Below are 13170 nucleotides of genomic sequence, written 5' to 3' on the forward strand. Positions count from 1 at the left end.
CGAAAATGTATTGTCACGCACAACGAGTCTGTGTGGAAAATGTCAGCTCGATTGGATCACGGGAAGTGGGTTAAAAAACGACCGAAAAATTTGCACAGTCGTAAGCAAGCAAGCAAGCACGCAAGCAAGCAAGCGAACTTAATATAAAGGATTTTAAAAAACCACAAAGACTTCCACGAGTCTTCGTCATCGGCGTTCCCAGCGTTCCGTGTTGTTATCCAAACCCCCGTGGTTGTGTTGTTGTTGTTGTGTTGTGGTTGTTGTGTCTCTCCCTCGGTGTAATTCCGTACAGGGCCTCTCTCCTCTGTGCTTCACTGACCACTTCTCAGATGATTTTTTGTTCATTTTCATCCTGGAAAGCCACTGTCATTGATATGCATTTATTCATCTCCCACCCACACACACCCCACCACTTCGCTCAAGAAGGGCTCACAAGTGATGTCATCACATCTACCCCCTCTATTTAAGGAACGAAACAGGAGGAGGATGTCTCAACAGATCCTGCTGTGCGCCTGATGTTGTAATCACTGCTTGTAAACGTTGTGGCTTTGCTCTCCAACACACCGGTGTGGTGCTGTACTAGTAACGAATTGGCACGTTCCGTCTACGTGACAACCCTTACCTAATTGGCTGTGTCGGGTGGTGGCGGGTTTAACGACACATTTATATTTACGCGATCTAACCGATGAAGCAAGTACATTATTTGGAGCAATGCTCACCCGACATGCTGTTTAATGTTTCCTACAGCTCGCGAGTTTCACATTCGCCCCGCGCTCGAATTCCTCACCGTGCGAACACCCCGCGGTCGCCTTCTCGTCCTTTGTGCCTGCGTCGCTCCGGTCGATCATACGCCCTGAGGCTACCCCCCCCCCAATCGAGACTCGTCCATCGCCTCTTCGTTACCTCTCGAGCCCCTTCTGACACGAGTGTCGTCTGGCTCTGACGCTGGTGCAGCAGAGACACCCCCGGGGAGAAGAGCCGCTGGGTCGTGCGAAGGCCCCGTCGGGGTTTCGAAGGCTACATACAGCGCGCGCTCTCGGAGCTCTGTGAATAGTGTGTCTCTGTGTGTCTATGTTGTGTGTCTCTCTCTGTGTGTCTCTGTGTTGTCTCTCTCTCTGTGTGTCTCTGTGTTGTGTGTCTCTCTCTCTGTGTGTCTATGTTGTGTGTCTCTGTGTGTCGATGTTGTGTGTCTCTCTGTGTGTGTCTCTGTGTTGTGTGTCTCTCTCTGTGTGTCTATGTTGTGTGTCTCTGTGTGTCGATGTTGTGTGTCTCTCTGTGTGTGTCTGTGTTGTGTGTCTCTGTGTGTCCCCCATGGATGAGAGAGGGGGGGGGTCCCCCATGGATGAGAGAGGGGGGTCCCTCATGTCCCCCATGGATGAGAGGCATCCCTGGGCTCTCATCGGGGCTCTCACGCGGTGGTGCCACAACACCAACTCGGAACTCCCACACATCACCAGTCCATGTGTCACGCCACTAAACTCCCGACCCCCCCCTTACCTTGCCTACCCCTCCCCCGCTTCGCCCCCACCCACCCACCTCTCTCTCCACCCTCACCCCACCCCTGGACAAATATAAATCCAACGCTGTGTCCGGAGGACAGCTCGTCAGCGGGGGGACAACACGTGAGTGAGACACACAAAAATGTCGCCTACAAATGCCAATTGTTTTTTGTCTCCCATCGCGATCGAACGCGCTGCGCCGATACAAACCTCCCCCCCCACCCCCTTCGATTCGCCAGAATCGTTCGCGACGACTCCCCCCGTTGTTGTTCCACCCCCTCTCTCCCACGCAAATTCTGAAATAGGACACCTTTACACAAATAGCGTTTCGCCGCACATCAAACCAAACACGTTGTTGTGGCCGTTCGCAGTGTCGGATTATCCCAGGAGCACAAGTAGCTACATGTGTAGGAGCTACTACACGTGTTGTAGCTACTACAACTACAACACGTGTAGTAGCTACAACACGTGTAGTAGCTACAACACGTGTAGTAGCTATGTAGTAGCACAAATAGCTACATATGTAGTAGCACAAGTAGCTACACATTTAGTAGCTATGGGCCCCGCACTTTCAAGGGCCCCGCGCTAAATGCTTTCAAGCTATCAATTCCGGTTCAGTGATTCTGCACTTGCTCTATTACTATAGTACTATACCGCCTTCAACTTTTATGAACGGCTGGGTGTTTAGGGTTAGCGATTCGTCGTAGTATCTGGCTGAACAGCAAATGAAAAAATACAATTACTTTACTATGCAAGTAAAACATTTATGTGTTTTAATATTTACGTTTTTTTTTATTTAGGGCCCCGCACTAGCTTAATCCGGCACTGGCCGTTCGGCAAAAAAACAACCACCTTCTTAACGTGCGAGTTTGTGTTGTCGGTGTTGTTGTTGTTGGTAGATGGGCGAGCGTCTCGGTGTGACTCGGTGCGTATTGTGGACTTGAGAAGACTCTCCGACGGCCGGTACCAGCGGTGTCAAGATCGCCCTCACTTTGGGTGACTCTTGCGAATGAGATTCTTCTCACCCGGTTCAACAAAGTCAACTCGAACGGACCTTGACCTCGGCGGGAGGAGGCTCAACAGAGGATGCAACTGGGCAGTGCCAGGCTAGGTGCACGCTGAGGCTCCCGGGCAGCTGATGGCAGTCGCCCTCCTACAAACAACGGGAGGAGGAGCGACGCTCACAACAACGAGCGGAGAGGCAGGTGCGGCTAAAACACGGCGAGCTGTCACAGTGGGGAGCACAGGTGGCGCCCCTGCGATTCGTCCCAGTCAGTCAAGCCATACCACGTGACCCTGTCCCGTGACCTCCTGCCAGCAGCCAGTTGTCAACACTCCACGTGGCCTCAAAAGTGCACCTAGCCTGGCACAAGCGCCGACGTGGCATCACACCGCCGCTTAAGTGTCAAAAAACGATGGCCGTTGTTGTTGTTGTTGTTTACAGGCAAGGGGCAGGAGGGGGCAGGGGTGTGTGTGGCACAATTGTCAAGCTGCCAGTGCTTTGGGTCCGTAGGACGACCAACTCGAGTTGACTCCACTTCACTCGGCCTCCGCTTAAAGCGACGTCAACTCGAGCCCGAGGATGCGTCGAATACCTGCGGCGGAAAGGTCAAGAGGCCGCGCTCGGCGACAAATGAAATTGTGCAAATTGTAGGTGACATTTAAAAACGATTCGTGCCGCGCCCGCAAACGCTGTCGGCGGGTTGGCACGCCCCGGGTCGATGTGCGTGTCCACTGTCACTCGGGCCCCCCCCTAAGGGGAATTCTGACAAACGGGAACGCAGCAAGCTCCGGGTCAACCTGGCAGCCAACTCTATCTGACAATCAGAAAAAAAACACACAATCGCTGACACAGACTTCTGGCGCGGGGGAGAAGGGGGGGGGGTGGTGGCAAAATTCTGTTAGCGAGCACCTATTAAGGCCGGCGCGGCGCACTAGGGGAGCGGAGGGGGGGGGGGGTGTGATCAGCACCACGCAGCGGCTGCCGTCGTCCTCCATGGGGTGGCAGAAAACTTCGAGTTCACGACAAACGCGGGCACGCGGTGCTGCCTCGTGCGGGTGGGTGGGGGTGTCGTGGGGAGCGGTGGTGCAGCGGTTAGCGCTACGAACCCGGCGACCCGAGTTCGATTCCCGCTCACGGCCAACGCCGGTGATGATTATCTGATCCGGTCCCTGGGTCTCCCGTAGGTCGACTCGGCCTCAAATGAGTACCTGGTGTGGTGCGTAAACATCGCCACTGGGAAGAAAAAGGCGGTCGGGCGTGGTCCTGGCCACCCACTCCTCGTGTACCGTTCCGGTCTTCTTAGGTGCTAAGGCTATACGGGGGATCTTTGTTTTTTAATGGGGGGGGGGGGGGGGTGCTGGTGATGGGGCGGTGGGACACACAACTTGAGTTCTGTGGCTCAGGCTAATGCAGTATCTGCCATCCCCCCCCCCCCCCCATTCATCTCCCTGTCTTCCCCGTGACGGACTCGAGAACAGATGGGGCACCACGGTGGCCAGGAGATGTTATCTCCCTCGCCGGGTATGCACGAGGTCGTGGGTTCGGTCCCCACCCTGACGCCTGCTGTATGTGTGGAGTTTGCGTGTCTCTCTCTTTCCCCGTGGTCGCGTGGATTTTTCTCCAGGTCCTCCGGTTTTTCCCTCCACATTAAGAATCAACATCACGCGTTTGGAGTATTTGGCTGCCGTGAATTTCCACATTTTCAGTTTTTTTTTAGTTTCATTTATTAGGTATAGCCCTGTGAGCCATTCGGCTCTTGAATCGGGTGCAATCGCAACAATCAACAACATCAACAAGAAACATCTTAAAGTGACTATGCGCAAAAATCCAGAAAAAAACAGCAATAAACTGAAAACTTTAAAACTGAAACCCATAAACTCACACAGACACACTTAGACTCACACATAGACCCATAGTCCCACACAGAGACCCATAAACTCACACAGATACCCATAAACTCACACAGAGACGCATAGACTCACACACAGACACATAAATTCACACAGATACATAGACTCACACGTGATGATGATGATGATGATAAGCTACTTGGTTGAGCTATCATTTGTGATAGCCAGGTCGCTTCTGAAAAATAACTATGCCTGGTAAAATAAAAAAAATAGTTTAGTAATTCAAAGAGCTCCATCCGTCAAGGTACAATTGGGAGTCCGTGGGTGTGCGACATTTCCAGAAGCACTTTATAGCAACTAACAAACGAATACTTGTTCACGTGACGCATCGGTTGTGAAGAATTGTGGTCTGCCGTGGAAAAACAAAACTGTGGAACTGGTGCAAACTCCTGCGATTGTTTTGTTAAATTGGCAGACGCCTGGCCAGGACACAGAACGGTGCGCGCCGGAGATGAGCCGGGCGCGGGGTCGGCGAGGGGCTACTCGGCAACGGTGTTAGCCGCGGCCCGGTAATCGCACTCAGACCGCGGGGTCGCACAACAGCCCAGCGTGCTAACCCCTGCGCCACCACTCCCCCGCCGGATGCGCTGCCAGGCTCGTGGATATCGCTGCACCTGGCCCAGGGGAAAAGCACGCGACGGGAAAGTGTCCAGGCGGGGAGGCGCCGTCGGCTTTGCCCGTCGGCCATCGTATCGCGTGACCCTCCACGCGAACTCCGGCCCTCATCTTTGCAGCGGCGGCTTTTGGCTGCTCGCCATCGAACAAAGACGGCGGTGGGCACCGCATCGCGTGGCGCTTTAGGATGCGCTTCTGCGGCCGTCTGGAACGCTCTTCCTTCAGGTATTAGAAAACTACTGGAAGCTAAATCATCTAAATTGAAAACTCATTTCTTTAGAACTGCTTTTTGTGTGTAGTTTGTCGTCCTTCCCCCGCACCTCCGATTAGCGTGGTCGGCTACGTACGGCGCGAAAGAAGTCCAACACACACCTATAACGTCACCAGTAACTCGACTCATCAGCTGACTCATCTCCCTTACACGTGACCAGGACACGGGTCGCCCGGCGCCGCTGCGACCCGGAGCGACCAGGAGGGGTGGTACGTCATCTCCGCTTCATCTCCGTCGCTCGGCGGCACCGCTCGCGTCCCTGCCGCCCCGCGGCTCTCTCCGCCGCCGCCGGCGCGCGCGGTGGATTCGCCGGGGGCACCGCCGCCCCCCACGACCGCGGCGTCGGCGGCGTCGGCGGCGGCCCTGGGTCGCCGGGCCCGGGACCTGCGGGGGCCGCGTGGAAGGACTCCGTCGCGAGGCCGCGAGCGCACCCGGCCCCGCGCCAGCGGTGGCGGCGGCAGCAGCAGCGGCCTCCGCTGGGCTGGAGGCACGGAATCGCCAGACCGGCGCGCCTCCGGATCCCCGCCGGCCGTGACCTGCGACAAAGGGTGAAGTGAACCGGGAGGCCAATGGTCTCGTGACTAGCCACGCGCGTCAGGGCGGTGGCGAGATGTTGACTACCTCGCCTGGTGTACAGGAGATCATTGGTTCGATCCCGATCCTGACACCTGCTGCATATTTGGAGTTTATGTGCCTCTCTCCCTGCGGTGGCGTGAATTTTTCTCCGGGTCCTCCACATTTAGAATCGACATTACGCTTTTAGAATATTTGACTGCTATAAATTTTCACGTGATGACAAGCCACTTTGTTGAGCTATCATTTATGGCCAGGTCGCCCCTGAAAAAGAGCTATACACTCCAGTGGGCCTTACCTAAATAAAAAAAATAGTTTTAAGTTTCGATTTAGTGTGTGTTCGGTGCAGATCAACAAAAGCCCGACGGTCAATCCACTGCCGGATGGAGGGCCTCCCCATGCCGTGCGTGCAGTGAGAGTTATTTTTACCATACTTCACCACGCTGGTCATTGCGACTCGGTGAAGGGGAGGGGATGTGTGTATGTGCGCGCAGAAAAACAATGCGGGGAGCGTCAGTGTTGCGGTCAGCGCACACTGCGCTACGAACCCACCGACCCGAGTTTGATTCCTGCTCACAGCCAACATCGGTCATGGCCCTCCCCTCGCTCGACTCAGCCTTGAATGAGTAACTGGTGTGGTGGCGAAACATCAGCATTGGGGAGACAATGGGGGCCAGGCGTGGTAATGGCCACCCGTCCCACCGTGCGCCATTCCGGCATTCACGAGCGCTCGCAAAGAGCGCTTGCCGCGACGCTCTGTTAAGATTACAGGGGGCCTTTGCCCGCAGGATCACAATGGATTGTTCTGGACTGCCCTGTACTCCCCACACCTATTACACCCACCCTTCTTGTACAGCCTGTAATAGGCTATCCAGGGCATTTTTGTCTTGTGTATGTAGAGTGCTTGCCAACAGCACCTTCCCCAACAGCCTCTGTAGGCCACTTTGGTGGCCACGCCGGTTCTGCTGCTCTTACCCTCATTAGAGCCTGGCCTTCCTCCTCATCCCCCACCTCCTCCATCTCCTCGTCCGCGCTGTCTTGGTCATCTTCTCCCGGGATCGTCCCTGAAATGGCTCGCTTCACCGTGGGGGTCAACTCCTGACGGCTCCTCAGCCCGGCCTGGGAGCAGCCGGCAGGAAGGAGGAGGAGACCCGGACTGGTCACCAGCAGGTACTCTCAACCACCAGGGCCCAGAAACCATCAGGGTTTACCCAGCAACCACCAGGGCCCAGAAACCATCAGAGTTTACCCAGCAACCACCAGGGCCCAGAAACCATCAGAGTTTACCCAGCGACCATCAGGACCCAGCGACCATCAGAGTTTACCCAGCGACCATCAGGACCCAGCGACCATCAGGGTTTACCCAGCAACCACCAGGGCCCAGAAACCATCAGGGTTTACCCAGCAACCACCAGGGCCCAGAAACCATCAGAGTTTACCCAGCGACCATCAGGACCCAGCGACCATCAGAGTTTACCCAGCGACCATCAGGGCCCAGAAACCATCAGAGTTTACCCAGCAACCACCAGGGCCCAGAAACCATCAGGGTTTACCCAGCAACCACCAGGGCCCAGAAACCATCAGAGTTTACCCAGCAACCACCAAGGTTTGCCCAGCAACCACCAGGGCGCAGAAACCATCAGAGTTTACCCAGCAACCGTCAGAACCCAGCGGCCATCAGGGTTTACCCAGCGACCATCAGGGTTTACCCAGCAACCACCAGGGCCCAGAAACCATCAGAGTTTACCCAGCGACCATCAGGAACCAGCGACCATCAGAGTTTACCCAGCGACCATCAGGACCCAGCGACCATCAGGGTTTACCCAGCAACCACCAGGGCCCAGAAACCATCAGAGTTTACCCAGCAACCACCAGGGTTTGCCCAGCAACCACCAGGGCGCAGAAACCATCAGAGTTTACCCAGCAACCGTTAGAACCCAGCGGCCATCAGGGTTTACCCAGCGACCATCAGGGTTTACCCAGCAACCACCAGGGCCCAGAAACCATCCGAGTTTACCCAGCAATCATCAGGGCCCAGAAACCATCAGAGTTTACCCAGCAACCACCAGGGCCCAGAAACCATCAGGGTTTACCCAGCAACCACCAGGGCCCAGAAACCATCAGGGTTTACCCAGCAACCACCAGGGCCCAGAAACCATCAGAGTTTACCCAGCAACCGCCAGGACCCAGCGACCATCAGGGTTTACCCAGCAACCATCAGAGAGAACCAAAAATGTACTTATTAATCACGAGAGTCATCGGACTCTTTTTTCAGGAGGGTCCTGCTGCTGCATTGGGCTTTTACTTTAGGACGTTTTCAGCCAATATACGAGTTGTTTTGTGCGTGTGGGCAAAAAAAAGAAACACCCGGAGAAAACCGGCACGTGCGAGGGGGCAACACTCGATCCCCGTACACGATTAGTCCACTGCCTATCACCACCGTCTCCTGGCGAACCAGGGCACGCACGGCTCCTCCTCGACGCCCAGGGGAAAGGGGGGAGCTTCACGACAACATCCGTGTGAGGTGGAGGTGTGGGAGGAGGAGGAGGTGGTGGTAGGGGAGGAGGAGGAGGAGGTGGGAGCATGTTTACGCGCAGCATGACGGCGTTGCTGAAGGTCCCCTGCTCCTTGCGCTGCCTGAACTTTCGGAAGTAGTCCTGGATGAGGAAGGAGGCGTAGAACATGCCCACCGTCACCTCGTCATCTGTCTCGCACGTGCAACGACACCGTTAATTGAAGACGCGCATGTGGCCTCTCGCGACCGGCGTTGTGATTTGTGAAACTTTTTTTTGGGGTCAGACGGCCACCGTGAGTAAAACGCTTTTGTCGTTACATCCTCCTCCACCCGACACGGCCCATCAATAAAGTTGTGACGTGACGAACAAACGCGTGACCGATTAATTTACGGCTTCGGCAGCACCAGACAGTACAAGGAATGTGTGGCACACTGCCTGACGATGCTGGTTGTAGCTACGGGCGACACGTCCATCGCTCGGCCACCTCTGAAACCGGACGTCTCTGAAGAAAGGAGAGCCTCAGAGCCCCTCGGATTCCTCCAGCCTCGATAAAGATTCCGATTCAATGCGTGTGGATCGCTCTCCAGCAACGCCCCGGAGCGGCCGGGGCAGGGGTAAAGCGGCGCGATTTCTCATTGTTCTGTTCACCACGTGACAACTGCGCCGGGTGGCGGAGGGGTTTTACGACACGCTAACGGTTTACTTTGCACGGCGATCTGACCCAACACACAAAAGAACGAAGCGATTACGAGTAGTAATTTACAAAATGCGAGCAAGTAAACCGTCAACCTCGTCTTCTGGGTCACGTGGGGACGTCGTCGCCGACCCAGCATGTTCGGGCGCGACGTTTGACCGCCATGTGATGGACATTAGCGGCAGAGCGGGAGGCTAAATTTGAGCCCGCGAAACTTCGAGGGACTGTTTTGAGTGTCACCATCGTGGGCGGGCTGGGCGGGCGGGGGAGTGCTGCCCTCTGCAGCGCGAATCAAGAGGCCGCCGGAATGGGTCTCGGAGGCAGTTCTGCGATATCCGCTTCTGTGGCGGCCGGTCTCCAGACACGAGGGGGGGTGGCCCTCAACGGATTCTCCCGTCTCGTAACGTGACGCCAATAGCACGGTCGGGATAAAGTTGTCAACAAAAACATAAAACCGGTCAGTAAGCGTGAGTCTCCATTCACCTCATCCGGGTTGCACAAAAACCAAAACAAAGTTTAATACGTAGTAGTCGGGCTTCCGCGACCAATGTCATCCATAATAAAGGTTTTCTTTTGGGGTTCAATCTTGTAAATATATGAACGTGTCGTTAAACCCGCCACCACCCGACACAGCCAACTAGTGAGGGTTGTCACGTGAACAGAACGTGCCAATTCGTAACTAGTACAGCACTAGTGTATAGTGTAGTGTATTGTAGTGTAGTGTATAGTGTAGTGTATTGTAGTATACTAGGACAGCACTAGTGTATAATGTAGTGTATTGTGTATAGTAGTGTAGTGTATAGTGTAATATATTGTATAGTGTAGCATGTAGTGTATAGTAGTATATTGTATAGTGCAGTGCATAGTGGAGTATACTAGTACAGCACACCGGTGTGTTGGAGAGCCAAGCCACAACATTTACAATCTGAGTACGACGTTTCGCTAGTAATTACAACCAGCTGCATGAGGCGACAGCCAGATTTGACAAATCTGAACATGCCAATTCGTTACTGTACTCGTAACCAATTGGCATGTTCTGTTTACGCGACACTAAATCTTACTAATTGGCTGTGTCGGGTGGTGACGGGTTTAACAACACAACATTTATATATTTACGTAATCTAACCCAAAAAAACCTCGATTATGAAAGACAAAGATCCCCCCATGTAGCCTTAACAGACTGTAGGGGCAAGTGTTGTTAGCGAGCACCTATGAAGGCCGTCACGGCACACGAAGGGGTGTGGTGGCCAGCACCACGCCCTTACCGCCTCTGTTTCCCCAGTGGCGATGTTTACACATCGCACCAGGTACTCATTTGAGGCTGAGTCGACCTAAGGGAGGTCCAGGACCGGTTCAGATAATCGTCACCGGTGTTGGTGGCCGTGAGCGGGAGATCGAACTTGGGTCGCCGGGTTCGTAGCGCAGCGTAGCGCGAACCGCTCCCCAACACACGCGCACTCACAACGCACGTCCAGGTCACTCGTGTGCCGTGGTGCCCATCCTGGGTCAGTGGCAATGCCGGTTCTGTGTCCGCAGAGGGCCCAGTTCACAACGGTCACAGAAACGAAGGCGTTCGAATTAACGGACGCTGCGCCACGCACCGTGACAATCCCTCCACGTGGTGGCGCGGTGCCACGCGGTGGCACGTGGTGTCACGTGGTGCCACGTGGTGTCACGTGGTGTAGCGCGGGGCCACGTGGTGTAGCGCGGTGGCACCGCGGTGCCACGCGGTGGAACGCTCACCTCCGGCCGGCGGCACGACCTGGTCCAGCAGCGCCACGTTGGTTCTCTTCCAGAGCTTCTTCACGATGGCCCTCATCTCCTCGTTGGCCTGGTCCACGTTGCCTGACGCGTGGACGAGAGTGGACGGCGAGGGGAGAGACGACGCAGAGAAGGGACGCAGAGAGGAGACCGAGAGAGAGAGACATTCCTGCAAAGGCTGCGAGATAGAGGGAAACGTTTTCCACGCTCGGACTTTGTCTGTCAGCAGCACTCGCAGCTTCACATCCTCGTTGACCACCCCAACTGCCCACCCCTAAGGGCCACGCGGCCGCTCTGCTCTGCACGAGTTACGGATGGAGTCGACGTTTCATAATATGACGCTGGCCTTTAACAGAAGGATGGCGTCAGGCGGTCAGTGCGGTGTCCCATGACTGACAGTGCAGTGACACACAACGCTTAAAATCCCCCTGTATAGCCATAACAGACTGTTGGGGAAAGTGCTGTTAGCGAGTAGCACCTATGAAGGCCGGAACGGCACACGAGGGGATGGGTGGTCAACACCACGCCAGGCTGCCTTTGTCTTCATTACTGGCGATGTTTCCGCACCGCACCAGGTGCTCATTTGAGGCTGAGTGCGGTGACAAAGATGCCCCTGTATAGCCTTTAACAGACTGTCGGGGCAAGTGCCGTTAGCAAGAACCCACACACACCACACACCACACATACACCAGACGCACACCACACATACACCACACACACACCACACACACCACACATACACCACACGCACACACCACACATACACCACACACACACCACACATACACCACACACACACCACACATACACCACACGCACACCACACGCTCCTATGCCTTCCGTTGTTGTTGGAGGGCGACTGCCTCCAACTGCCCAGTAGCGTCCTTCACGAGCCTCCTCCACAGAGGCCGATCTTGACACCGCTGGTAACGGCCATCAGCTAGTCCACTCAGCTCCACATCATCTTGTGCCACATCACTCCATCTCATCTCTAGTATGTGCCACGTCCGTTAAGCCCCCTCTATCTGGCCAAACAGAAGCTGTTTAGGCATGCGGTGGCTGAGCATGCGAGATACATGACCCAGCGACATGACATGACACACCACACACACACAGAGAGAGAGACACACGCACACACACTCACTCACCCTCCGTCTTGATTTTTAGCGAGGTCCGAACGAGCGCGAACAGCGTCGCGTTGAACCTGACGGTGCCGTCGCCGCCCAGGGGCATGTTCATCATCACGAGCCTCTGACACGCGAGGAGACGCGCACAGGTCCACACCGAGCCGAGTCACCACCGCTGGTGGTGGTGGTGGTGACGAGATGTTAACTCCCTCGCCTGGTATAGGCAGGAGGTCGTGCGTTCGATTCGATGCCGACCCTGGCGGCTCTATATTTGCGCGTTCTCCCCGTAGTCGCGTGGATTTTTCTCCGGGTCCAGCGGGTTTCACCCTCCGCATTTAGAATCGACGTCGCGCGTTCAGAGCCTTTTGCTGCTATAAATGTCCACGTGATGATAAGCCACTTTTGTTGAGCTATCGTTTGTGGCCGGGTCGCTTCTGAAAAGAGAGCTGAGTAGCGCAGTGGGCCTGACCTCAGCCTCAAATGAGTACCTGGTGCGGTGTGTAAACACCGCCATTCGGGAGACAAAGACGGCCGGGCGTGGTGCTGGCCACCCACCCCCTCGTGTGCCGTGCAGGTCTTCACAGGTGCTACTCGCTAACAGCGCTTGCCCCTACAGTCTGTTAAGGCTATACGGGGGATCTTTGTCTTTGTGCATGTGAGCATGTGCGCGTGCGTGTGTGCACGTGTGCGCATGTGTGTGCGTGTATGTGTGTGCATGTGCGTGTGTGCACGTGTGTGCGTGCGTGTGCGCGCGTGTGTGCGTGTATGTGTGTGCATGTGTGTGTGTGCACGTGTGTGCGTGCATGTGTGTGTGCACGTGTGTGCGTGTATGTGTGTGCATGTGCGTGTGTGCACGTGTGTGCGTGCGTGTGTGCACGTGTGTGCGTGTATGTGTGTGCATGTGCGTGTGTGCACGTGTGTGCGTGTGTGTGCACGTGTGTGCATGGATGTGTGTGCGCGCGTGTGTGCGTGCGCGTGTGTGCGCGCGTGTGTGTGTGCACGCGTGAGCGGCCCTCACCTTACAGGCGACACGTTGGGGACAGAGTTTCCCGAATCCCAGCGGGGGTTGGATGTGACGCAGCAGCATCACCAGGTCCACGTGCTTGATGCGGCCCCTGCGATCCTCACAGGGTGAGCACACGTGTGTAGGTGTGCGTACCGTACGGGGAGCGGTAGTGTAGTGGTTATCGCCCTGCGCTAC

General features: G+C 55.5%; 1 protein-coding gene across 1 annotated transcript in view; it reads right to left on the reverse strand.

The window, feature by feature from the left end:
* Nucleotides 1-4311: 4311 nt before the first annotated feature.
* LOC133356809 (voltage-dependent L-type calcium channel subunit alpha-1D-like) overlaps nt 4312-13170 on the reverse strand; it is a 62905-nt gene continuing 54046 nt past the window's right edge. The window contains exons 37-42 of the mRNA XM_061574505.1: nt 12988-13084; nt 11991-12093; nt 10825-10926; nt 8463-8575; nt 6847-6990; nt 4312-5834 (exon numbers count right to left, since the gene is read on the reverse strand). Coding sequence (XP_061430489.1) covers nt 5445-5834; nt 6847-6990; nt 8463-8575; nt 10825-10926; nt 11991-12093; nt 12988-13084 — 949 coding nt within the window. The 3' untranslated portion in view covers nt 4312-5444. The remainder of the gene's footprint in view (nt 5835-6846; nt 6991-8462; nt 8576-10824; nt 10927-11990; nt 12094-12987; nt 13085-13170) is intronic.

Source organism: Lethenteron reissneri, chromosome 55, assembly GCF_015708825.2.
Source record: "Lethenteron reissneri isolate LAM-NWPU_2019-01 chromosome 55, ASM1570882v1, whole genome shotgun sequence".
Taxonomy (NCBI): Eukaryota; Metazoa; Chordata; class Hyperoartia; order Petromyzontiformes; family Petromyzontidae; genus Lethenteron; species Lethenteron reissneri.